At 39.5% G+C, this 25907-nt stretch overlaps 2 protein-coding genes across 2 annotated transcripts in view; one reads left to right on the top strand and one right to left on the bottom strand.

The window, feature by feature from the left end:
* Nucleotides 1-25907, top strand: part of MED12L (mediator complex subunit 12L) — a 326616-nt gene that overhangs the window by 208800 nt on the left and 91909 nt on the right. The window contains exons 16-20 of the mRNA XM_077826177.1: nucleotides 18039-18186; nucleotides 18786-18904; nucleotides 20465-20608; nucleotides 21439-21602; nucleotides 23049-23180. Coding sequence (XP_077682303.1) covers nucleotides 18039-18186; nucleotides 18786-18904; nucleotides 20465-20608; nucleotides 21439-21602; nucleotides 23049-23180 — 707 coding nt within the window. The remainder of the gene's footprint in view (nucleotides 1-18038; nucleotides 18187-18785; nucleotides 18905-20464; nucleotides 20609-21438; nucleotides 21603-23048; nucleotides 23181-25907) is intronic.
* P2RY12 (purinergic receptor P2Y12) lies at nucleotides 4676-24755 on the bottom strand. Its single transcript, XM_077826179.1, has 4 exons — nucleotides 24667-24755; nucleotides 23122-23151; nucleotides 11631-11968; nucleotides 4676-6077 (listed from the first exon to the last, which is right to left on the bottom strand). Exon 4 carries the CDS (start codon nucleotides 6052-6054, stop codon nucleotides 5062-5064), a length of 993 nt encoding a protein of 330 aa, XP_077682305.1. The 5' UTR covers nucleotides 6055-6077; nucleotides 11631-11968; nucleotides 23122-23151; nucleotides 24667-24755; the 3' UTR covers nucleotides 4676-5061.

Here is a 25907-nt window from a genome sequence, read left to right as displayed (position 1 = left end):
ACAATTGTATGTTGCTTTGCAGTCCTCATTCTGCTTTCAATTAATAGAATAAAGATTGCTTTCAAACCAACACAATTCTTTTATTAAAAGACAACAACCGGAGGAGAGAGTCAAACAAAAAAAGCATCAGCAGTGAGGGGAATGGGGAAAGGGAAGGTCCCAGGAGGAGGAAGGGTCCCGGGATGGCTAAAGATTTGTGTATGTCCAGGGACCATATCCAACCTTCTCCTTTGGAGTACAGTGCAGCGGGTACTGTGCTTCAGCAGGGCCAAACTGCAGAGGGACGGGTGTTGAGTGCAGTGGGTACTGGGAGTCCGCACGGCTGGACTGTGATGGGGGAGGAGTGGAATGCTGCGGGTATACACTGGAGCCAGGAGGTTGATAAGAGTGTGTTGGCACTGTCTGGGGGGTGCATGGGAAAGAGTTTTATGACAGCGGCTGCAGGGGAGGGCGGGTGCAGAGCTGCTCAGTTTGAAGAGCTAGTACTGCCTGGAGCATGTCTGCGTGGTGCTCCATAAACTTGAAGAGCCGCTCCGTGGCTTCATTCTGGCGTGCCGCGTTCTCCTTTCGGTCCCTCTTCTTGCTGTCCCGCCGCTCCTTGGGGGGAAGGACAAAATGCAGAAAGTTCTCCTTAGTTCTTGGCTGCTTCCTAATTCTGCTCAACCGGCGATAACAAAGAGGGAGGCTGGGCTCCCAAGGTAATCTCTGTGAAGTTTAAATGCAGCATTTTACAGAAACAGTGTTGTCTGCAACATAGAGAACACTGATTCAGTGATTTAAAACACAGCCAGTACTCTTACACCTGTCACTAACTGGCTGACCCCGGGCAAGCACGCATGAGCCACAAGACCCCCAAAATGGCAAGTAGCTCAGGGGCAGGGTAAATCACTCTTCCTGGACCCTACTGTACACTGGGCATGTGGCTCTTTGGAAGAGCCAGCACTGTAGATGAGGCCTGATAATCATTCCTGTCACCACACTTTCCACAGGATGTGATCATAGAATCATCGAATATTAGGGTTGCAAGGGACCTCAGGAAGTCATCTAGTCCAACCCCCTGCTCAAAGCAGGACCAATCCCCAATTTTTGCCCCAGATCCCTAAATGGTCCCCTCAAGAATTGAACTCACAACCCTGGGTTTAGCAGGCCAATGCTCGAACCACTGAGTTATCCCTCCCCCATTAGGGATGATACCTCGCTGCTGGGGGTGAGCAGGGAATCAAGGGACGATTTTCTCCAAGACTGTGCCTTCGTCCCAGGCCCTTATGCGGCTCACCTGTGTGCAGCAATGGTCTCCCCTCACCCTCCCGTGATAGCACAGTGATGCGGGAAAGTTACCGTTAACGGGGCAAGAATCAAAGCAACTCTGTTGAAGAACCTGCAGCAGTGAATTGCCCAGTATCTGCATGAGAGTTTCCTCGAGATCTGAGGGAGATTCCTGTGACGTGAGGGAGTCAATCAACAGCCTGTTCCACCGCTCAGGCTTGTCTCCCACCGCATGCCTAGTCTGTGTTCTGCAACCCTCCTGCCCGCAACAACTCATTTCAGCGATTCCCAAAATCAGATTCACTTACCGGGGCCTCCTCTCCTGTTTGCGCTTCGCCAACCTCTGACAGCTGTGACTGGCTAGCCTCCTCTGGGGTAGAAAAGAGCTCCTGGTTGCATGAATCTCTGACCTCCGAGTCATCCTCTGCCTCTGGGTCCCCCTACCCCTCCAGTCTTCATCCAAGATTTTCTCCTCTTGGCTTGGTCCAGTTTCGACTGGCATGTAAGCCACCGAAGTATCTACAGGGCCCTTTGTAGTGGAGGTGAGGTCGCCACTGAGTATCACGTCCAGCTCTTTGTAGAATTGGCAGCTCATGGGCACAGCTTCTCACCCCTTGTGGTAGGTGTTCCGCAGCTTCTTCACTTTGACCCTGCACTGCAGTGTGTCCCGGTCATGGCCCCTTTCTGTCATACATTGTGAAATCTGTTCATAGGTATCATAATTCCTATGGCTGGAGCACAGCTGGGTCTGGACAGCCTCCTTTCCCCAAATGCTGATGAGGTCCACCAGCTCGGCATTGCTCCAAGCGAGGGATCGCCTGGTGCATGGAGCAGGCATGGCCATCTGGAAAGATGCACTGAGACCACTGCACGCATCACCGAGCAAATGGGAGGGGGACGTTCAAAATTCCAAAGGAATTTACGGGGCAGGGATGAGGGTTGGTCACCTCAGGGCAGTAGAGTTCAAACCGATGACCAGAGAGAGACGGAAACAGGCATTGTGGGACACCTTCTGGAGGCCAGTCGCAGCGCTGTAATTGACCAGGGTGTCTACCCTGGGACCGCAATGCTGTAGTCCTGGCGCAGAAAGTGCTAGTCCTCTCGTTGGGCTGGCTTTTTTACAGTGCTACAAGTGCACAGTTTCTGCGCACTAAGTGGCTTGACAGTGTGTACACCTCGGGAGTGACAGTGTTCAAAGCTGCTTTACTGCGCAGAAACTTGCCAGCGTAGACAGGGCCTGCGTGTGCGCTGGCTGCTGGGGAAGTTTCTGAGAGATGTCATGTGCTGTCTCTTTAAGGCATGCCCTGAAAGCTGTCCTGCTCCTGAGCCATGTGTCCCCTCCCCGGCTCTGGGGGGATGGGGTACGTTGGCAGGTGGGAGGGGGAGAGACTCTGCGTGCGTGTGCGTGTGTGCAGGCTGCTGGGGAAGACTCTGAGAGACCGAACTCTGTCTCTTCAAGGCACTCACTGCCCGGAAGGCTCGTTCAGAGCTGTTGCAAATCCTGAGCCCTGTCCCCTCTCCCCTGCTCTGTGGAGATGGGGTACGGGGCGGGGAATGGGGGACAACCTAATTTCAGTACCTCCTCCCCCCCCCCACTCTGCACAGCCAGCGGGAGGATCCCTGGGGCAACTGCAGGAGCAATGTGGCTGCAAAGCCGTGTGGGGGAGGGGCACCTGAACACACACTGCCAGATGTCTGCGGCTCTGCGAATCAAGTGCGCGGCACTTGAATCACTCCTGGGCCGCTGTGCAACCATGCAGCTTAGAGGGAACACAGGTGTGCACACAAAAGCGGAAGTAAATGTTGTTTAACAGATCATTGAGAAATCTGGAGTTTCAGAAAGTAACTTGAACTGCCAGATCCATCTAACAATAGTAAACTAAAGTAAATGACATATCCCCCTCTCCAAAGAGCTACCCATATTTTCTTCTGAATTTCATTGTACAACTAGAGGGAGGAGAAATTAAGACATCACTTAAATTATTAGTAACTACACTTTATAATTAGGCTTGGCAGAATTCAGTTTTTATTACAATTTCAGCACATAATATTGATTATTGTTAAGTATCTTTTCTGATATTTATCTATTTAAATTTTGACAGTTACAGGAAATTGGGGGTCATCAGACAATGTAATGACAGTAGACACTGAGTTAAATTAGCTGTATAACTATTAAAACAAAAATGGTCAACATCACATGTCAAAATATACAGTGCAAATATCTTTTAAATCAACAAATCATACCAGTTTTTACTATTCAAATGCTAGTGCATTTGTAACATGCCTAATTCAAAAACCTAAATCACTGGGTTTTGTCCTTAAAATCTTACTTTGCCTGTGTGCACATTTTGATTATTATCAATGAAAATATTTTTCATCATTTTGTATGTTTATGGTGAAATTGACGTTGACTCATAAAAATCTAATCCTTCCAGGCGTATTTATAATTACAGTTGGTATGATTTATTGGATCAACAGAATAAACCATAAAACATGTATTACAAGTTCAGTACTAAAATTTATATACAAGTGAAGAACATTTTAACAAGTTATATAGTATTTGGCCTCCATCCTACAAACAGTTACTCCTGTGTGTGCTTGCAGTGGTGATAGAAAGTATACAGAAGGTAATATCTGTTTGTAGGATCAGAGCCTTACATGTTAGTGAAAGATTTTTCAGACTCAGAGTCTGGTTAGTAGTTGTATCAGCAGTAAGTCTCTTAGTGGTTGTTTATGGCAATCTAGGGCCATCTGCAGTCAGAATTATGTACACAATTGTTACTGAAAAAATTGCATTCCTGATTTCCCAAACTAAAAATGCATCATAGCTGTAACTAAAAAGCATAGCTAGAAATCTAGTACAATGAAAACAAAAGCTGATGTTAACTCTTATAATTGGTTTAACCCTTTCAGTGCTTCTATCCCATGAAACCCAGGGATTTTTATTGGTGTAAAATTAGTTTTACTGAAAATGGTCATTTATATATTGCTCACCGTAAAACCGTGGTTGTTTGGTTGGTCTTTCAGAGTGTGTTCTGGGGTACTCAAAGGTTTAACTTCAGTCTAAATAGATTTGCTTAATATACATTATTTCTGGATACAGTTATTAATAAAACGGTCAGCAACTTTAAAAATGCAAATGTATGATGCCAGAAGTGTAATGTTCATTCTGCTAATTCAGCACACATAAATAGCTTTTCCCCCGCTATGCTTAGTTGTTTGACATTCGGATGCAAGGTGATAGCTTTCTTTTTTAAAAAAATATCTGGCTTATTGACATTTTCTTTAGTTGCATTTTTCAGATTTTAATTGGTATGGGTGAAATCCTGGCTCCCACTTGAAGTTGGCGTGCTTTGTCACCAACTTCAAGGGAGCTAGGATTTCACCATTTCTCTGCTGAGCCCTCACAGTTTATAAATTCATCTATTGTATTCTATGACTAAAAAGCTGTTTTTCCCCCCCCTTTATAATTGTTTTAATAAGCATTCAGGCCTGGATCCAACATGTGCTTAAAACTCAAGCACAAGAGTATTCCCACGGACTTTCGTGAGACTACTTGTATGTAACTAAGCATACACTTAACCACTTCGCTGCATTGAGGCTATAACCAGTAGTTCCTCTGTTCCAGTGTTTCTGTGCTTCTGTCATAGAACCTAGATTCAAACAACACAGATTCAGTTCCCAGAGAAGTAAGTGGGAGTTAGCCATTGATTTTATTGGAGTAAGACCAGGGTATTTATTATTATTAAGCACGTAAATACCTGTATTATTTGCTATTTACCCAATGTTGTAGCCTTACATTGGCGTCTCATCGCTACCGGCTCCATTGTTCTGCTCCTTGGTGCGTTTGTGCAACATGTTTATCAAGGATTTTCTAAAGGACTTACAAAGGAAAAAATATATGAATGGATCTAGGCACGCATTTAAAGATGTCAACCAGAGGGTGCTCTCTTTTATATAGAACAATATGTTCCGAGCAGAGCATTGAAAAACATCTCTTGTTTGGCTCAAGGTATAGGGAATTCTAGTAAAATGGAATGGCACAAAACAAATAAAGAACACTGCAATAATGATAAATACCTTAATATTTACAGGCTTTCTGGACACCTTCCCCGTGCATCTTGTTCTTTTATATGATTTATACAGTTCTTTTGTTATGAGTATGTAACATACAACTATGATGACCAAATTAACCCAGAAGATAAACTGGCAAATGTAGTTCACAATTTCATGCCATACTAACCCAAACTCTGATTTCAAGTGAGCACATTTCTTCACTGTTTTACGTGTGGGTTTTTTGTTTGTCAGAATCATGTTAGGTAGTGAGAGAATAAACATTAATATCCATATTACCATGGACAGAATCTTAGCACCTAACAGGCTGCTAGTGCTTGATGTTTTAAATGGTCTGGCAGCTTTCTGATAGCGATCAATAGTTATTAGACCCAGAAACAAAATACTAATGTACATGGTGAAGTAAAATATGACCTGTGTGACCTGGCATACAAATCCCCTCAGTGCCCAAGGCACCATTTTTGCGTCACTGAGAATTTTGAATGGAAAGGTCAGGATCATGAGGATGTCAGAAATGACTGTGTTCTTAAGGAAGACGATGAAATTAGATTTACTGGAGATTTGAAAAAACACCCGCATCGCCAGGCCATTCATGACAATGCCCACGAGAAAGAGAACAGTGTAGAGCAAGGGAAAGAGAACTTGACTGATTTTGTTATCACTGTTGCAGTTGCTTTCATTTCCAGGATAGCTGAAGTTGTATTTGGCATTCATTTGTACTTTGATATCTTTTCCCCCTGTTAAAACAAAGGATGCAGGGTTATCATTTATCAGGTAGAGAACTGCAGCATTCATTTTATTCAGGGTGGATAAACATCATTGATATAATTTTTAATTGGATTTTTAAATTAAAATACAGGTTTTTTTTTTTTTTAAATATAATCTCTTTACATTAATTTTGAAATTGACAACTTATGTTAAGGCATAAACCTATTACAATTAAACTCATTTAAAACGTTTAAAAATTATATTAAGCACATTATAAATAATAATTATAACATTATAACATTATATAAATTATAAATTATATAAACATTATATAAATAACATTATAAATAAATTATATTTGCTGCCACATTTGATAGCAAGTCAAATCACAGAACTAGTGGGAGCTCCTAAGCACCTGTACCCTGAGTTTGTTGAAGTGCTAACCTAGCTTTTGACAATAGTAGCGTGTTCTGCAGGTTCAGAAAGGATATCTTTTTCATTTCAGTTTATTCAGCTAGTTCAGTTCAAAGACTAATTCATTCAAAGTTAAGAAGCCTGTTGGGAGTTGAAAAAGCAGGAAAGCTTGTTTTCTTATTCCAATCTATTAATAAAAGCTAAGTGTAAAAGGATGAAATCTATTCGCTCTAAAATCTTGAAAGAAACAATCAGTCCAATTCAGTAACTATAAATAATACGTCCTTTATTTAATAAAGCAGTCAGTTTTAAATGCAAAACATGTTTTGATAAAGAAAAAAGTTATGTATCCAGCATGTTTAAGGTAGTTTCATTTAATTTAAAAAAATGCTCCTTTTGAATTTCCATCCAAATAGAGACTGACACAAATCACAAAAAATTAATCTAGTAAATAAGAAATGCATCATCCACCATTTTCTAACATAAAAATGTAAAAGTTAATCCGAATAAATGTAAGTTAACTAAATGTGTAAAGATATATAGACCCTTTTGATTAGCAAAAAGAAGCACCAAATTTAGTATAAAGGTTATATTTAGTTGAAAATCAACATATTTTAATGGTTACCAACTCATGAGAATCAACCTTTCTTTAGGAAAATAACTAAAAAGTACAAATGCAAAATATGATTAAAATCAATTATTTTAATCAAGGTTTTGTGCTTGCCGATTTAAATCATAATTAAAACTAGTGATTTAAATCAATCTACCCACACTGTATTCTGGTTATTCTATGTATATGAATGTTGTTGGTTTTTATGCTAGCATAAAGTCTTGGGTATTTATCACCACACCATGGATGACAGATCTGCAGACACAGCGTTAAATTCAGAGGCTGTTTTTCTACAATAATTGAGAGTAATTTCAACCACGATCAGTTCAGACAGAGATAGGCATCCTTAAACCCAGTTAGACTCTCTTAGACATTGGTAAGTTGGAGAAGCTTGAGTTTCAAGAAGCAAGATGAAAGTAAAAAAAAGTTTAAATTTAGATACAGTGAAGGCTAAGGAATTTAAGCCCTTTTACAACCTTGTTGCCTCTCCTCTCTTTTGACTCGCAGGGTCAAAGAGGTGATGTGCTAGGGGTGTGGGTAAATTACACACTGGTATCAGTAAATGGATGTTGAGTCTAAACTGGTCTGACACACAGACAGAGGGTTGGGAGTCAGAAGAAGGTGTAAGACGCACCAAGAGTTTCCTCTCTGAATATGCCCCACAGATTATTCCTTTTGGAGATGCATGATTTTTCCAAGTGGTTTCCTAGTACTTATGTTCTGTGGGGAATTGCTACGCAAACTCTAACCAACTACTGTATCTGTGCAAATACCACCTTGTGGATGACCACAATAATGCACTCCACACAGTTGTGGGTTATAGGTCTTTGGCCACAACTGCTCACTCACAACAGCACAAATGATGAATTCAGGGGCAATACAGGGCTGTCATTTCATTTTTTGCCTGTATAGTGATCTCTCCAAACCGCAGTTTTCAAATGGGGGAAGGAAAATGTTCTTCTCATTTTTTTTTAATTCAGGAATGGGATTGCTTATATTAGTTGCTTTTGGCTACAGATTTAGTTATCAGTGATAATTGGATTAGCTGCTAAAAGGAAACCATATATAGTGCTCAGTAAATTATCTGCTAACTTTTTTCCTCTCTCCTACCTGAGTCCTCCATCCTAGGACTTTTAGGCAGCTATGGACCTATCTCCTCACCTAATTATTTTTATTTCCCTTCCCGGTTGCCTGTTGTTGCCCCAGTCTCCCTCTATTGTTCTTTTCCCCCCACTGCTCCTTCCCCCACTGCTCCTGTGGTGTCTTTCTTGCTGCTGCCCCCTCTTGCTGATCACCTCTCTCAGTGCTGTTTCTTGACCTCACTTTGTGCCTCTTCTAAAAGTCATTCTTCCCCTGTCTTCCTATGCTCTGACTTGTCTCTCTCCTTAGACATGCAGCAGCCACTAGAGGCTTTCCCTTCCGAGTGCAGTGGGAGGGAGGGAGGGAAGGAGGAAGAACTTTTGGATCATCTCTCCTGCTGGCTGCTGCCACCCATGGATGGGAGTGGGTGGGCGAGGATCTGCTCTGCCCCATCTTTGTCACCGTAGACTGGCTTCAGATTCTACCTTACCCCGTCAACTTCAGCAAGAAAGTAGGAGGGGATTCCAGCTGCGATCTGGGGGCACGAGGCATCTCTAGAGCTGCTTTCTGTCTTCAGTACTCTATCCGGCCAACTCACTGGCTAACGTTCTGAGGCACCTTCGAACTCACACCAACTGCTGAGCTGCAGTGCTTGTGGGGAGGAAAAATTGCAGGAAAAATGTTTTCCTGCTGCATGGTCCTCACAGTCAGGCAATCTGTTTAAAACCCCTCATAAATACCTGCAGTCACCTATTATTGCTGTGGGCCTTAAACCTTTAGGCACCAGGAGGAGTGGTACCCCAAACTGCAAGTCCCCTAACAGTCCATTTTCTGAGGGAGACTTGAGCACTTGCATGGGGGCAGGGATATGCTTTGCAACTGTGTCCTATAAGGTTTGCCTCCCCACATACTGTCGCTGTCCCACCTCAAGTACCAAATCTACCCCGGTTTTGGGACAAAGCATGAAGACACCATGCTGCTAGGGACTCCTGTCCTGCCTTCCGGTTGCCACAATAACATGAAATGAAAATCTTGAGGCACAGCTCAGCAGCCTTTTGCGTACTCCATTGTCGGCGATCCCCAGCCACCTGTCAGACCAAAAGCTTCTTAAAGTAAACAGGTCCAACTCCTCAAACAGTGATCCCACAGGAAAGCACAAACCGCATAGAGCATGGCAGATCCACCATTAGGGAAAATCCCTTCCTTAGCCCCAAACAGCAACTGGTGTCATACTTCACATGTGACCAAGGACCAGCTATCTCAGATCTTCATAGATATTTAGGTCAGAAGGGACCATTATCATCTAGTCTGACCTCCTGCATAATGCAGGCCACAGAATTTCACCCACCACTCCTGCAAAAAACCTCTCACCTATATCTGTGCTATTGAAGTCCTCAAATCGTAGTTTAAAGACTTCAAGGAGCAGAGAATCCTCCAGCAAGTGACCCGTGCCCCATGCTACAGAGGAAGGCGAAAAACCTCCAGGGCCTCTTCCAATCTGCCCTGGAGGAAAATTCCTTCCCCACCCCAAATATGGCGATCAGCTGAACCCTGAGCATATGGGCAAGATTCATCAGCCAGATACTACAGAAAATTCTTTCCTGGGTAACTCGGATCCCACCCCATCTAATAGCCCATCACAAGCCATTGGGCCTATTTACCATGAATATTTAATTACCAAAACCATGTTATCCCATCATACCATCTCCTCCATAAACTTATCGAGTTTAATCTTAAAGCCAGATAGATCTTTTGCCCCCACTGCTTCCCTTGGAAGGCTATTCCAAAACTTCACTCCTCTGATGGTTAGGAATCTTCGTCTAATTTCTAGTCTAAATTTCCTGGTGGCCAGTCTTGTGTCCGCATTGGTACTGAGCTTAAATAATTCTTCTCCCTCTCCGGTATTTATCCCTCTGATATATTTATAGAGAGCAATCATATCTCCCCTCAACCTTCTTTTAGTTAGGCTAAACAAGCCAAGCTCCTTGAGTCTCCTTTCATAAGACAAGTTTTCCATTCCTCGGATCATCCTAGTAGCCCTTCTCTTTACCTGTTCCAGTTTGAATTCATCCTTCTTAAACATGGGAGACCAGAACTGCGCAGAGTATTCCAGGTGAGGTCTCACCAGTGCCTTGTATAACAGTACTAAAACCTCCTTATCCCTACTGGAAATACCTCTTCTGATGCATCCCAAGACTGCATTAGCTTTTTTTCACAGCCATATCAAATTGGCAGCTCATAGTCATCCTATGATCAACCAATACTCCAAGGTCCTTTTCCTCCTCCATTACTTCTAAATGTGAAAGCCATGCTGAGTGCACAACCAGTTCATTAGTTGCTGGACCTGACACCCAGCTGTTGATATTTAAGACCAAAAAGCCAAGTATGTTAAAGTGCTTTGAGATCCTGAAATGCAAAGTCCTACAAAAGTGTAAATTAGTATTACTATTATTTACTACTTATTAATTGTACATTGCTTTCTTTAGTCTTTGTAAGGAGGCTCAAATAGTTTTGCTGTGCCAAAAGGGAAGAATGGCAAAATAGGACGTAGGATGGGAAATGCTGCTATGAATCATTTCCTTTAATTACAGCTAATAGCGTGTTATAAACAAAAAAAGTATATTTAAACAAAACTTATTTTGAGATGTCAAAATATTTACCAACAGATCCTTTCAAATAACTGAATATGATGCAACTTTATTTTCAAAATTTCATATTGTCACAAACAGGAACATCTGTGATCTATGACCATCAGAAAAAATTAGAACCTCACTAATTTGCTTGTTGATAAAGTGTGTACTTCATAATATGTGTACAAATGGCAGTCTTTCCCCACTTTTCTGCAAAGATTAAGCTGTGTTGGTAGTGTTCTGTAGCTTGGACTCATGTTAAGTCTTTGTTCAACCTTCACAATATTTAGTAATGTACTATGAACTGTTATCACTAAGAATTAAAGTGCACTTGTCAAATAAATTAACACAGTGCTGCTTTGTTTTGGTAGTTGGTTTACCTGTTGTTTACAAAAGTAAGAACATTGGATTTCGCAGCAATTAATACAAAAGTATGATCTAAATGGTCTGCTATGTAATCCAAAGATGTTTAGAAAGAGGGATGAAAAACCATATAAGGAAGATTGCAAGAGCAAAGTTTTAACTGAGCAGTAAACTTCAAGCCCTTCAGTGATACAATTATAAACATTACTATACTTCAGTATTATCCCAGTAGGAGTGGGGGGGTTTATAAATAACTTTAGATGCTCTGAGTTATCAGATGATATTTACATCTCTCTGATAGCTTCATTATTAAAAGGTGCTCACTGGTATTTCCATCTGTAAAAGATTATATGACAGGAATTTATGAAACACCATGTATTTTAAAATGTAAATATATTTTTAGCTGCACATGTCAATTGTAATTAAATGGCTATTACATAAGCTTGAGGGAGCAGAAAAGAATATGTTGAGAGAAAGAAAATTACCTTACAACCGCTGAAAAATGGTGAAATATTAGGTCTTTCCTGTGATGGGAAGTTAATATTGCTGGCAGATCATCATTTGCTGTTCCTTTTCCCCTCTGGTTTTCTTTCCTTTTTTTAAGCTTGAGACTCAGAAGATAGCATTAGTTTAGTAGCTTACTTCAGTAAAAATACTTCAGATGAACAGAGAGAGAGACAGAGAGAGAGAGAGAAGGAAGCTGTACATCCCAGCTTTAGTACTTAGAAAGACGCTCTGCTCTCCAAGTTAAAACTTGTGTTTCTTAGCTGTGCAGACAGTTTCAAATTCCAGGCGACAGCCTCGATGCTTCTGCTTTTATTTCCTGTAAAAGAGGGAAAAGAGACTTGGTTAAAAAAAATAGAGACATTAGCCTTCTGCTTTCAATCCATTGAAATACTTTGTGAAAACTACAGATAATGTTTTTAAAAAGCTTTTATATAGTTGTTACTTTGTACAACTCCTGAGAAGTTCAGACTAATATGATCAATATCTTTCTAACTTGTGGTAATATATCTATTATTACAGAAGATGTTCCAGATTGTATTTTTTTATTTTTTTTCTTTGAAAACATTTAATTGTGTTTAAACAGAAGGTGAAGTGGTGATTTATTACTGTTGAGCAGAAAATTATATTACTGTACAATTTATTGGTCTTTTATGTAGATTTCAAAATATTTCATATCATTTTCCCAGTTCTGTTTCTGTTTACTTAATAATTTACATTTTGAAACTTTAAGAATGAACAAAATGTAATTTTCCCTCAGTTAAAAATTGATTTGTACAGTAGTAACATAAATGACACTATGGTATGGCTCACCATTTTGTTATATTGCCACCAAGGATTAGGATTAATAAATACAGATTTTGAAAAACAATAAAAATACAACTTTGTGAGAAACAAGCTAAACATGTCTTTGTAATAGTTCAGGGGAACCTGTTTACTTACAAGCTATGAATTCTGTTTGATTTTACGAACTCTCTATATATCTATATCAAACTACAAACTCCAGTTTGTTTTCTGAGCACACTTTTGATTATAAATCTGTTCTGTGAGTTCACTGTGGCTGTTTAGCCTCCATGTTGAGCTGGAATATACAAGAGGTTTCAGAAGAAATTTTTGCACCTAGCAGAGAGTTAACAATGAAAGTTCTTTAAGTCTTGATTGTTGTCTATTCAAATGGAAGCATCCTTGGACAAAGAGACAGCTACGGCCCAGGGCAAAGCAGTTTTTCAAATGTTGATTCCAAGTGTTTGGTGATCTAACACCAGGGTGCCTGACAGGGAATTTTGATCACCTGTCAGAGTTTTGACCTGGTGACTGGAAGTCTATAAAAAGAAGTGTCTCTCTCTCTCTCTCTAGCTGTTTGAGAGAAGAGACCAGAACCAGAAGGCAAAGCTGTTCGGGGGAGAGGAACGACCTTGGGTTTCCTAGAGGACTCTGACCAAATCCCCTGAAATGCTCAAAAGTGGCAAGGAAATTGAGCTGGGGAATTGTGTATAGCTGTTCCTTATTTTGCACAGATCTGTGTCTCTCTTGTGCTGTATAAAGTAAAGAATGATTGCTTTAGACATCTTTTTTGCAAGGTCTGTTAATTTACTTTGATTATCACTTGACCCTGAACTGGTAAACTATAAATCAGAGTGCCCACAAGGTTGGAGTTCTGGGAAAGTATGCTACTGGGGAGCCTTTGCGGGGATGGATTCAGCATTGGGCTTGGCGTTTAGGGCAGTTGGACCATGTGGCCTGACTCCCAAGCGGGGTGCCAGACAGAGTGCCTCTGCCTAGGGAGTGGGCTTAGAGGCTACTGGGAATTGACATGAGTCATTTCTAAATGAATAGGTTTGGATAATTGTACTGATTGATTGGCTTTGGCCTAGTTTTGACGTGATTGTTGCCTTAGTGACCTTATTATTAAGTAAACTTGCTTACAGTTGCTGCTGTATCGGACAAAGATGATATTTTGACCATGTGCTTTAACTGGAGAATAATGGATACACAAAATGTGCTGCCAAAAAGCCAATTAGAGAAAAACAAGTCTGTAAATCATGTAAAGGGTAAAAGTGGTCTGATCAAGCATGTATCATCAGTGCATGGTCAGTAATAAATCAATTAGGAAAGAGAAATAACATGAAAATAGCAAGGACAACAAAATCAAGCCAATTGACGTTTACACATATGTACTGTAATGAGTTGCATAAGACACACAATATACATAATTCTTAATGGTGATATGAAGAGTATTCATGAATATGTAATTTACATGTGTATAAAATGTGGTAAATTATAAGGGGCAGTTGGTGCTCCATAGGAAAAATCTATCATGATCTTTCTGTGTCTCAGGAGAAGATAACTGGCCATTGTCTTTTTCTGCTGTCTGCTGTTTTCTACTTTAATAGTGATTGTAATTGCAAGGCGTGTGTGATTCAAATACAGATTGGAATTAATAAACCTGAGTGTCTCAGGCATGAGTGTGTGTGGCATTCTTACCCAGGAAGGCTGAAGAAGGAGACAGTGCTTTGAGCCTACCCAGACCAAAGGGGATACAGTCCCCAGCCTGTCGGTCCAAATCCAACAGCTTGGTGAGTGCCCAGCTGGGGGCACTTGACCCAGGCTATGGCAGTCCTACAAAACCCTAAATGATTTAGATTTTCTTTAATTTTTGTAAGAGAGTCTGATTTGCTTCTCCAAGTTTCTAAAACAAAATTCCGGAGTGGTCAACGATTAGAGTGAAATGTCATGAGGGCTTATAGGCTGCATTTAGAATTATTTTCTTTCTCTGACATGCAGAATGGGGATTCACTGAATAAATGTCTGCAGAATCCAGTAAACAGTAAGTTCACCACTGACTTCCTTCACATAAGTTTTGTTTCAGTGCTCAGATGTGTGGAGAAGAAACTGATATGTTTCATCTTTCTCTCAACTTTTCTCTACCCAGGTACGTTTTTCACTGCTAGCAAAAAGAAGTTGGTAGTGGTTTGTCTAGGAAACATGCTAAGTCATGTTTTTAGCTAATGTAGCTCCTGTGGGTACATTGCAGTCAGGGTGTGAATGGCAGCCTGTGTAGACGTATCCTATATATATTGGTCCCAGAATCCTGTAGATCTCTTACCCACTTTATGTTGGGCTTTAGATAGATCTTTTGTTTAGAAAAACTGTTATTTCACCTTATCTTAAATAAGATCACTGCGGTAAGAATTGATCGACTGATCTGTGTATTTAAAAATAGGATTCTATGAAAGTATATTAAATCATAAAAGAAGCAAATGACAGTCCAAGTAAAGTGTGTATTATTTGAACTTTCTGCCGGTCTGAATAATGAGGGAAAAGTAATTCCAGCACAGCGCTGTTCTGGCAGAATCTGCTCTTCTAGGCAATTAGTCAAATCTGATGGGTGGTGATATTGAACCAGACTGCTAAACATCTGTTGAAATGCTGCTTTTAAGACATTTTGTTGCAGGATGCATTTGAAACAGATCAGGCCAACAGGGTTATAAATAAAAGATGTCTGCACAGAATGAACACATCTGCTTTGTGTATGTTTGAATGATCATTCATATAATTTTCTCTGAGCACTTCACTTCAGTGCACTGTACAAATGATAACACGCACAGCACCCTATGTGGTAGGAAAGTCACTGTATCACCTTTTTATGGATGGGAGAATTGAGGCTAAAAGAGGTGAAGTGACTTGCCTGCATCCATGAAGCAAGTAAATGGGAGTGCTAGGGTTCGTTTCCAGGCCCATGTGCTTTCCTTTTGCTCATGCTGCTGCTTTAATCAGATTCTTTCTTTGGAATGTTGCCCATCAAGGTCTTTTCCTGTTTCAAATGGCATTTCCTCTAAAATGCACTAATAGAGCATTCCAGTAAACTCATGTTAGATTGTTTGGAGAGGATCCTAAAGCAAATGTACTTTCTATAGAATGTATTATAGCTTAAAGGATAAAGTCTTACTGTGCTGATTTATCACAGGACTCGTGTGGTTTTTCAGTTGTACCAATGGCTATTAGTAGCATATTTGTGCTGGTTTCTGGAAAGGAAGCTTATATCTTTTATCGTTGTTGTATCAATACAGAAGGGAAATGTCTGTATTAGTACTGCTTACTGCAGCCCTAACTGACATAAAACGGTTGGGTGTGGTGGAGAATCTGAGTCACATCTGCTTTCAGGGTGATTGTAGGAGTCAGTGGCACAGGCACCAGTGTAGAGTTTGTCCAGATGCTGGCCAAGTGTTTCTGAGGAGGCACAAATGCTCTGATGCTTCCCTGTGGTACCCAGGGTCATGAGGCACTTCACTACCACCTGCACTTAGCATGAAGAAGTCTTGCCTGTGCTTGCTATGGATCATCTCCCTGATGCCACCAGCCTCTGGCAAAACAAGCGCTGCTTTCCAGGCCTCCACAAGACTTGCTCTCTCTCCACAGGTTAGCGATAGACACACATCAATCCCCGAGTCTTCTGATGAGCCCTCTAGAGTGCCCAGCCTCTGATCCACTGAACACTAACAGAAGTCTCAAATTCACTGCTCCCAAATGAATAGTACACATCATGTTACAAGATTCAATCAGGATCACCACTCAACTTCACATACTGTGTGTGTGTGTATGCGCACATATATATACATACATGGAAAGTATGGAAAGTAAAAATATTAGAAGCAAATGGTTACAAATAAAATCATAACACTCTTTCTCGAGCCTAAACTTAACTCACAAGGCATTCCTCTATCTCCTACAAGTTAGCTTATCCCAAATACTTTCCCCAGCATTTTCAACTAGGCTGGCTGATAGAATCATAGAATATCAGGGTTGGAAGGGACCTCAGGAGGTCATCTAGTCCAACCCCCTGCTCAAAGCATGACCGATCCCCAATTAAATCACCCCAGCCAGGGCTTTGTCAAGCCTGACCTTAAAAACCTCTAAGGAAGGAGATTCCACCACCTCCCTAGGTAACGCATTCCAGTGTTTCACCACCCTCCTAGTGAAAAAGTTTTTCCTAATATCCAACCTAAATCTCCCCCGCTGCAACTTGAGACCATTACTCCTTGTTCTGTCATCTGCTACCACTGAGAACAGTCTAGAGCCATCCTCTTTGGAACCCCCTTTCAGGTAGTTGAAAGCAGCTATCCAATTCCCCCCTCATTCCTCGCTTCCGTAGACTAAACATCCCCAGTTCCCTCAGCCTCTCCTCATAACGCATGTGTTCCAGTCCCCTAATCATTTTTGTTGCCCTCCGCTGGACTCTTTCCAATTTTTCCACATCCTTCTTGTAGTGTGGGGCCCAAAACTGGACACAGTACTCCAGATGAGGCCTCACCAGTGTTGAATAGAGGGGAACGATCACGTTCCTCGATCTGCTGGCAGTGCCCCTACTTATACATCCCAAAATGCCATTGGCCTTCTTGGCAACAATGGCACACTGTTGACTCATATCCAGCTTCTCGTCCACTGTAACCCCTAGGTCCTTTTCTGCAGAACTGCTGCCGAGCCATTCGGTCCCTAGTCTGTAGCGGTGCATTGGATTCTTCTGTCCTAAGTGATAGCCTCCTTACATAATAGCAAGCCTGTTTAGCAGCTTGTCATCACAAACTGAAGGATGCCAGGGTGTCTCTCTGCATCTCAAGGTACGCCAGACCAAACTTTTGATCTTCACCTGAAAACAGGTTGCCCCCTGAACTCTTACTGTTTACCTCTTCCTGTTCATTTCCTTCTGAAGTCTCTGCAAGCTGGTCATTAGCATTTGTCTCAGTATGCTAATAGACTTCCATTGTAAGACACACAATACATAATGGTCCACCAGGGAGATAAATGTCTCCCACCTTCTGTCTGGAGAAATTTATCTCAAAGCATGCTACTTTTGAGTGACCTGCCTTTAACTACAAGGCCTATAGAACGTAATTTTCAGCATATACTGTATACATAACTAATCACGTATTTTCTGTACATACATCTCTCAATGATTATGATGACCCATGTGACACACACTTTCTGTAGAGACCTTACGTGACCCCTTTTGGTGAATCCAGGGGATCCCTGTGCCATTTGCCAGTTGGCATCAATAGGTTTTTGGGTCACAGGTTCATTAGGGCTTGTTTTTGCTTTTGAGATCTCTGCTCAGTATTTCGTATGGGAGAGGGTGAATAGGGAAAGTTGACAACGGCTAAAGTGAATACTGCAAAGTTCATATTTATGCATCTGAGTTTAAGTGATTTGAGTTTCAAAAGTGCTGTGCACCTGGCAGCTCCAACCTTGGCAAAATTAATCTGTACTATGTAAGTAAATCCAGGTTGTACTTAGTGTTGGAAAGAGAATTAATTGTCTCTTCTTACTCCTTAATAGCTATCAACAAGAGAAAATGAAAGCTGCTTAATTTGCTTGCTTTTCTTGTTTCTCAGGATGAATCTTCTAGTCATGAATGTAACCAGCGCATGATTCTTCTTTATGGTGTTGGCAAAGAGCGTGATGAGGCAAGGCATCAACTGAAGAAGATTACCAAAGATATCCTGAAAATCCTGAATAAGAAAAGTACTACTGAAACGGGGGGTAAATACTGTACTGAGCTTTCCAGAGTCTGTCATGCATAATGTAGGAACTGTGTAGAGAAAGTTCTGGTTAGAGCCATGCAAATTTGTAATATAATTTGACTTTCTTTCCTTCCTAATCAACCAACCAAATACTGGCATTACACCTGCTGCATGAAATACCTAGAATAGATCTGCCTTATAACTGTACCAGTACACTTAAAATCATTTCAACTATATGTCTCCCTATCCATATGAATAACTTGGCTGTAAAAATTATGTTCAGGCTAAAATCTGGAATACACTATGTCAGCGTGGAAAGATTTATGTTTACTACCATGTTAGCAAAATTGTTTAAATATTTTCAGCCCTTGCTAAATGTCTTTTTTTTTTAACACTTGAATTACTTTAAAATGTTTTTCCCCGAAGTTGCATCATGTTATATGCTGTGAAATGTTTTTTTCTAAGTGCAGTAGAAAACTGGTGTGAACGGTGTTTTATGTGGTCATATAGAACCACGCATTTACATTTTTTTAATTTTGTTTTTGAAGCAGTAAAAATGCAAAACTACATGGGCTCTGTTAAATATAAAATGACCAAAATAATGTTTTATCTGTTAAGTTGGGGATGAAGGGCAAAAAGCCAGGAAGAACAAACAAGAAGTATTTCCAACTCTGGAGACAATGTTCACAAAACTGCAGCAGCTGTCCTATTTCGATCAACATCAGGTGACATCTCAGGTACTTCCTGTGCATAACATTGTAGCCATTTAAGTCGCACTCTTTACATATCAAGTAGGAAGAAAACTGTATAATAAAAAAATCTGATCCATACATAGTATGAATTTTTAATGCACTAGTACTTTAAAGGTAAGTTAAATACTCCCTCGATATTTTTAAATACCTTCTCCAAATTGTTTATTTTGTACTGGCAAGATGTTAGCAAAGCTATTACTAATGTCATGAATATTGTACAGAACATATGAAATATTTGGAACTATCACTATAATATTCAGCTATCTCTATGCATAGATTATTAATTGACGGCAATGTATTTATTGCTCATTACTAAATTAAATGCTTCTTTTCAGTTCATCAGTTTTGTGCAGTATGCCACTCATCAGTCTAGGGCGCAAATTATCATTAACTTTTTTCATGAAAGATGGTGAAATCTTTTCCATGCTTCTGTTTAACGTGTGTGTGAGAGAGAGCTAGAGAGAGAGATTAAATCTTCACTTGATTTAAATTTTTTTGTAGGATTTAAACATTTTAGCTTATTTTTGCTTCTGCTATCAAAGCTACTTTAGTAAATAACTACAAAACACAAATAATGTGTGAATTGTTTTAAATTACACGTGGACTTTCCACAGAGAGACTTTTATCAAGAACTGCAAATTTGTTTCCATTCAAAACATGCTAGTTTGTCAACATAGACTTTCAACATTTAGCGATATAGTGATTAGTGCTAATTATCATTATAAAAATGCCATTAATGCCAGTAATGTTTCCTTTAAATATATTTTTGAGATCGGCACCGAAAACAAATCATAAAAGAAAAGTGGGCATAAATTCAATAGATTTAAAAATCTTGTATAGAACATTCATGAGAAGTTTTTTGGATGATTTTGCTAAATATGTTTTGTAATTGATTTTTGTTAGTAAAGCATCTTAGCAATTAATCATAATGATCAACAAAATAAGTATGAATTTTAAAATGGTCAGAATTCCTAAAGATTTAAACACGGATTCAACACTACAAATTATATTTTTAAAACATCTCACAAATAATAGAAATGAAATTGCAAAAATTAAGAATACGTTGATCCATTTAGGTGACAAGGCAAATTTTTTGTCTTGTTTTTGCTGGCATAGAACACAAAACTGAGTCAGAATTGAATATACATTGTAGTAAACCAAAAAGAAAAGGAGTACTTGTGGCACCTTAGAGACTAACCAATTTATTTGAGCATGAGCTTTCGTGAGCTACAGCTCACAAAAGCTCATGCTCAAATAAATTGGTTAGTCTCTAAGGTGCCACAAGTACTCCTTTTCTTTTTGCGAATACAGACTAACACGGCTGTTACTCTGAAACCTGTAGTAAACCAGTAAGTAAAAAACCTTTCCTCAGTTATCAGTTACTAGAGCATTGGCATGTTGTAAGGTGCTTTTGTTATCTGATGCTTTAGTGAACAATTATCGAAAATCACTTACCTAAATTGATGTTAGAAGTGTTAATATTTAGGAAGAGAAATACTCAGTTGTCATAATGTTTTAATACACAGATGTTTTTCATTTTCACAGATCTCGAGTAATGTTCTAGAACAAATAACTAGCTTTGCTTCAGGTACATCATACCATCTTCCTTTGGCTCACCACATACAGCTTATCTTTGATCTTATGGAGCCAGCACTCAATATCAATGGGCTTATTGACTTTGCTATACAGGTAACAAAGTGATTGCTTTGTTCTTATGTATGTCAGGACAAAGCTACAATGTGATGTTTCCATAAATGGTATGGGTCTAACAAATAGGCTTGTAGTTTGTATAACAAAGTCACATGCAGAACAGTGACATGCTGTGCAAATAAACATTCTGTGGTGTTAGAGTAGATTTTTTTCCACTCACATTATAAATACGAAATTATTACCTTGATATTAAACATATATCTGACTGGCATGTGTCCCATGGATAGGACCTGTCCTGGTTTTTAGGAGATCTGGATTCTAGATTTGTGACTTTGTGCAAATCACTTAACCTACCCATGCTTCAATTTCCCTACCTGTAAAGTGGGGCTGCCAATAGTTAACTTCCCTTTTGCAGTCCTTGGAGATCTATGGATCAAACTCGCTATATAAGAGCCTTTTGTTTGCAACTGTACTTTTATTTTTTCTTAATAATTGGAGAATGTATTCCAATTGTCTTTGAAATGTGCTGTAGTTTTTGAAAAATAGCAATTCCAGAACATCTTAGTCTAGAATGTCTTATTTAATATGGTTTCAATGTCTATTTTAATCTAAAGAACTTCTCTGTCTTATGCAACGGTTGTCTAGACACACGAAACTTTCTACATCTGTGAAGAAAAATTCTTTGTGTGTGTGTTTTTTGTACTGTTTCAGTACTTTCTTCTTGACTTCTAACTTATTAAATAACAATGAATTTTAGCATGTTATTATATGATGTTTCAGTATCTTTTCTCATTTATGATTTTTGGAAATGTTTTGTATAGCTTAATTTGGAAAAAGATATTCAGTTCAGTATTTATCTTATACTTTAGCTGTTAAATGAACTGAGTGTTGTGGAAGCAGAACTGCTGCTGAAGTCATCCAGCCTGGCAGGAAGTTACACCACAGGATTATGTGTGTGCATTGTTGCTGTTTTACGGCGTTACCATGCCTGCCTAATTTTAAATCCAGAGCAGACTGCACAAGTTTTTGAAGGGTTTGTAGCTGCTGTATTTTTTCTATGTTTGTTTATAATATGCATAATTAAACTAAGAATATATTCAAATATGTTAGCTGTATACATTGCATTGCATATAAATCATTCAAAAACCATTTAAACTAGTGCAAAAATTCAGTTTGAATGGTTTATTACGGTTAAGCTTAAATCATTGAGGAATTGACTTAAGCTAACTTGATATAACCTACTTTTACACTGAAATAAGGATTTTACATTAGTTTAACTAATTTTTTTTTAATGATTTATACACAATGCAATAGTTTCTCTGTAGATTTTTGCACTGATTTAGCTAAACTGGTTTTAAATATTCTTTAAGATCTGAAGTGGTTATCTGTCCTATTAGCGGTGGGTAGTTACAGAATGGTTCACTCAAAGGTAACATACTGTTGTTGTTTCTGCTTTGTGTTACAGTAAGTTCCCAAGTGTTCCACTGTGTTGGGCAGTATACAAACATCAGATAGGACAGTCTTTGCCCCCAAAAGCTAACACTGTAAATAATGACAGGTGGGCATAGACCACACTGGCCTCTCAAGTGTGACAAAAAAGGGCGAACAGTAGGGAACTGTCCCAGTATAAAATCATTGATGCAGAGGATACTGTGGTCTTCCTTCCTCAACAGTGCCTTATTGACAATCACTGTAGACGCAGGGAGAGCCAAATAACATATGAAATGTATGCTTCCATGTACTGTTACAGTGATATTAGCTAAAAACTGAATTCCATTGGTGCAAAGCCCAATTAAAATGTGAAATGCTTAGTCCTTCTCTTTGCACATTAAGATTATGCTGTGCTAGGTTAGTAATTGTTGCACACTTTTGTATCATTATTATTAGGGAACAGGGCTCTAAATCTTTGATCTGTTTTTCATGGCCCTGATTGTGCAATGAGCTCTGTTTGAGCAGACCCCTGTGGTCTGTGTGGAGCCCTCTTGATGTCGGTAGGAATTCCCTTGTATGTAATTCACTGCAGGATTGTGGCCTATATGTGTAAAATACTATGAACACTTAACTATTTTCATTTTAAAATTGTGACACTAGGTTTCAGATGAAACCCTTTATACCTATTGAGAATTCATTCACTTAGACTTTTCTATGGACGTAGACCATTGTCTAGTTATTGGCATGGGTATATTAATTTTATAATATTAAAATGTATAGTTAGGTATGAGAGAGACAAGGTGGGTGAGGTAATATCTTTTATTGGACCAAATTTGTTTGGTGAGAGAGGGCAAGCTTTCAAGCTTATGCAGAGCTCTTCTTTAGGTCTGGGAAAGGTACGCAGAGAGTCACAGCTAAGTGCAAGGTGGAACAGGTTGTTAAGACAAGAAGTTAACACTTTACAAGAGACCATTCAAGGTGCAATGGGCAGTTAATAAGTTCTCAAAAGTCTGAGTTGGAATTAATCTCGGATTTTTTTTCCCTCCAGATTATGTGGTGTTGTCAAGCATGTTGTTAATCCATCAGAATGTTCTTCTCCAGAAAGATGTATTTTAGCTTACCTCTATGATCTCTATGTGTCATGTAGCCACCTGAGAAGCAAATTTGGGGACCTTTTCAGGTTAGTAGCACAAAGATGTTACAAACTTAAATTTAACTGTAGAATCTACTAACAAGGAGACTTCTGCCTTTATGTATTGTAGTAATGAACTTTTAATTCAATTTATCTGCTCTTTAAAATGCACCTTTTCTACTTGCTAGTTTTCCTTTGCCCTACTTGTGAACCATTTTGCCTACACCGACTGTTTCAGGTTTGAAACAGGTCATGATACTGCTTGAGTGCTCAGAACAGCAGGCATACCTCTGTGCCTACTGACACCTCATTGAAGTCAGTGGAGCTCCATGTGGGTACACAGATCCACCTGCAAGTAGCTCAGTGCAGGAGGGACCTATGAGGGTAAGTGCCCACGTGCTCATGCACACATACAGAATAGAGATAATGCTAGCAAAGTAGTTTAATTCTGTTAATTGCAGTTTAGTTTTCATTAATTTAAGATCCTCCGTAATGTACTAGTACTGTAAATCTACTGTAATAACTATACCATCATTGAAAATAATGACGGCTTAGCTGACACCAGTACAATACTCTGCTTACTAAATCTTTCATCAGAAATAGGTAGAGAGACATCAAAAAGTGTGTCGTTTTTAAGGTGCTATATTGCAAACTTTCAGTTCCTTGTTCTAAACTGGAGTCTTACTTTAGAAACCCCAAAGTCAGTATTTTTGGCTATTTTGAAAAAGACCTTTTGTCTGTGCACTTGCTTATTGTGAAAGTTACAAACCAGCTTACTCACATTTTTTCCCCACTTATTCTTGTGGGTTTGATCTGCATGTTTCATGTTTGCATTGCATAGTTATCTGAGAGAGTTACCAGTAAGAGAACCTGTAGATATTGTAAATGGATTTACAAATGCACATGGCCAGTATTTCTACAATGTTGCTTAGTAAAAAATTATGAAATATGGGGTAGCTTCTTAACTACAGATGTGTCTAAATAAAACAACAGTGCATTTATTCTACTGCTAACCTCGTCCCCAGATTTTTCAACTCCAAAAGCTACGGCTTAATAGAGCATATAAAATGGCAACAAAAAAACCACCCACTCCCGCAAAAAATCCCATAATCAAAAAAGAATCTATTTTATTGGTGTCCTATAATAATACTTTAAAATGGCATGCTAATAACATGGGAGTTAACTGTGTTAACTGTTAACTGCATCCGCACACAGCACTTGTTGGACAGGTTTTCCTGTCCAGCGTAATTAAAAATGACTGATTTAAAATACAAACCCTCTGAAGACTGGTAATTTGTAAAGAAATACAGGGGGTTCCTTAACTATAGCAGTGCACACAAGGCACTAGCAGTACGATAGTTTAATCTCTGATGTTGCCTTACTGTGTGTGACACACAATAGTTGACTACTTCAATCACTCTTTCAGCTGCCCTCTACCACACTGCAGGTCCCATTGGTTCCCTCTTCTAATAAATTTCAAAATATATTAAAATGCTGTATTTAAGAAAACATTCACTTTATACTTGACTCTTACCTTCTCTTGACTTCAGGCTTTAAAGGTGGTTTTTCTGGTGTCATCCTAAACAGCTGACATAAGGAAGCCTACTGGAGCTTCCAGACGTTTTTATTTACTAATGTTTACTACACTTCCTTTTTTTAAACTCTCTCTTCACATTTTTTTATGATTCTGATCTTCCGGCCACTCCCTCAGCATAACATGTTATCAGAAATTCAGTTTACAAATCCACTGTGTTAAGATATGGTTACCCTTGTGACCATTAGGAAAGAAGAATAATTCTGTTTTGTGTTCCAATCTGTAGAATAGATTTAGTACAAAAATTTCTGAAGTAGCTAAGTCCCATTTTCCAAAGCACCTAAGAGGAAAGACCATTTGAAAGTCAATGGGATTTGGGCACCTAAGTGGTGTCAGTGCTTTTGAAAATGCTGTCCGAGTCCCTAATTGTTTGGTTTTGGCCTTCTTCTGTACTGTATGCGTACTGTACTTACGTTGTTTTTCAGGAAGCTAATGTGTTCCATAAGCCTGTTTTACATCTATTAACAAAGTTTGAGCTGATTCTGGCATTTATTAGATTATGTTCAGACTGTGCTGCATGGGTTGGGGGATGGAATGTAATGAGCTTTCCCCCTTCTACCTACACCACTTGTGAAAAGGCTAGCCGCATTGTGAGTAGTGAGTGAAGCACCCCGCTATATGCTACAATTCCAACAGTACTGGATTCTTTAAAGGGGCAGGGTGAGATGAGGACCATATCCAGTGTAACTGGCCAGGCTCAAGAGGAACACATGCAGCCTACATTTTTAATGGGTGGTAGAGCTAAGGCTGCAGTGTGTCCTTCCCCCAAGTCTCAGGAGGAATTCTGGCTGAGTCTTTCTGAGGATCCTTCTGCAAAGTGGGCCCCAACCTGCCAACATATAACTGGGTCTTTAAGACGTAATCTAGCCTTCAATCTTTAAGCAGCATGCAAATGATTAGAAATGTGGAATAAGAAGCCCCATTTCAGGAACGGTAAGCTATTTATCTCAAGGAGAGGAGTTTTGTTAGTATTGAAGAAAAAAAAAAGCCAGATTTTCAGGTGAAAGTCATGAGAGCTTTTTTACCTTCTAAACAATGAGTTGTATGGAAGTAGAAGTATGGTGAGCAGCAAAGTTCTGTAGGCTTCAGTGAAGTTAAATGTGGACGCAGGTACAAAGGCTGATTTTACAAATTGAGAGGAAAACAGAGATGATGGAGAGAGGTTTTATCAAATAAGTACT

The sequence above is a fragment of the Eretmochelys imbricata genome, chromosome 9 (genome assembly GCF_965152235.1).
Source record: "Eretmochelys imbricata isolate rEreImb1 chromosome 9, rEreImb1.hap1, whole genome shotgun sequence".
NCBI lineage: Eukaryota > Metazoa > Chordata > Testudines > Cheloniidae > Eretmochelys > Eretmochelys imbricata.
This window is presented reverse-complemented; position numbering and strand designations above follow the sequence as displayed.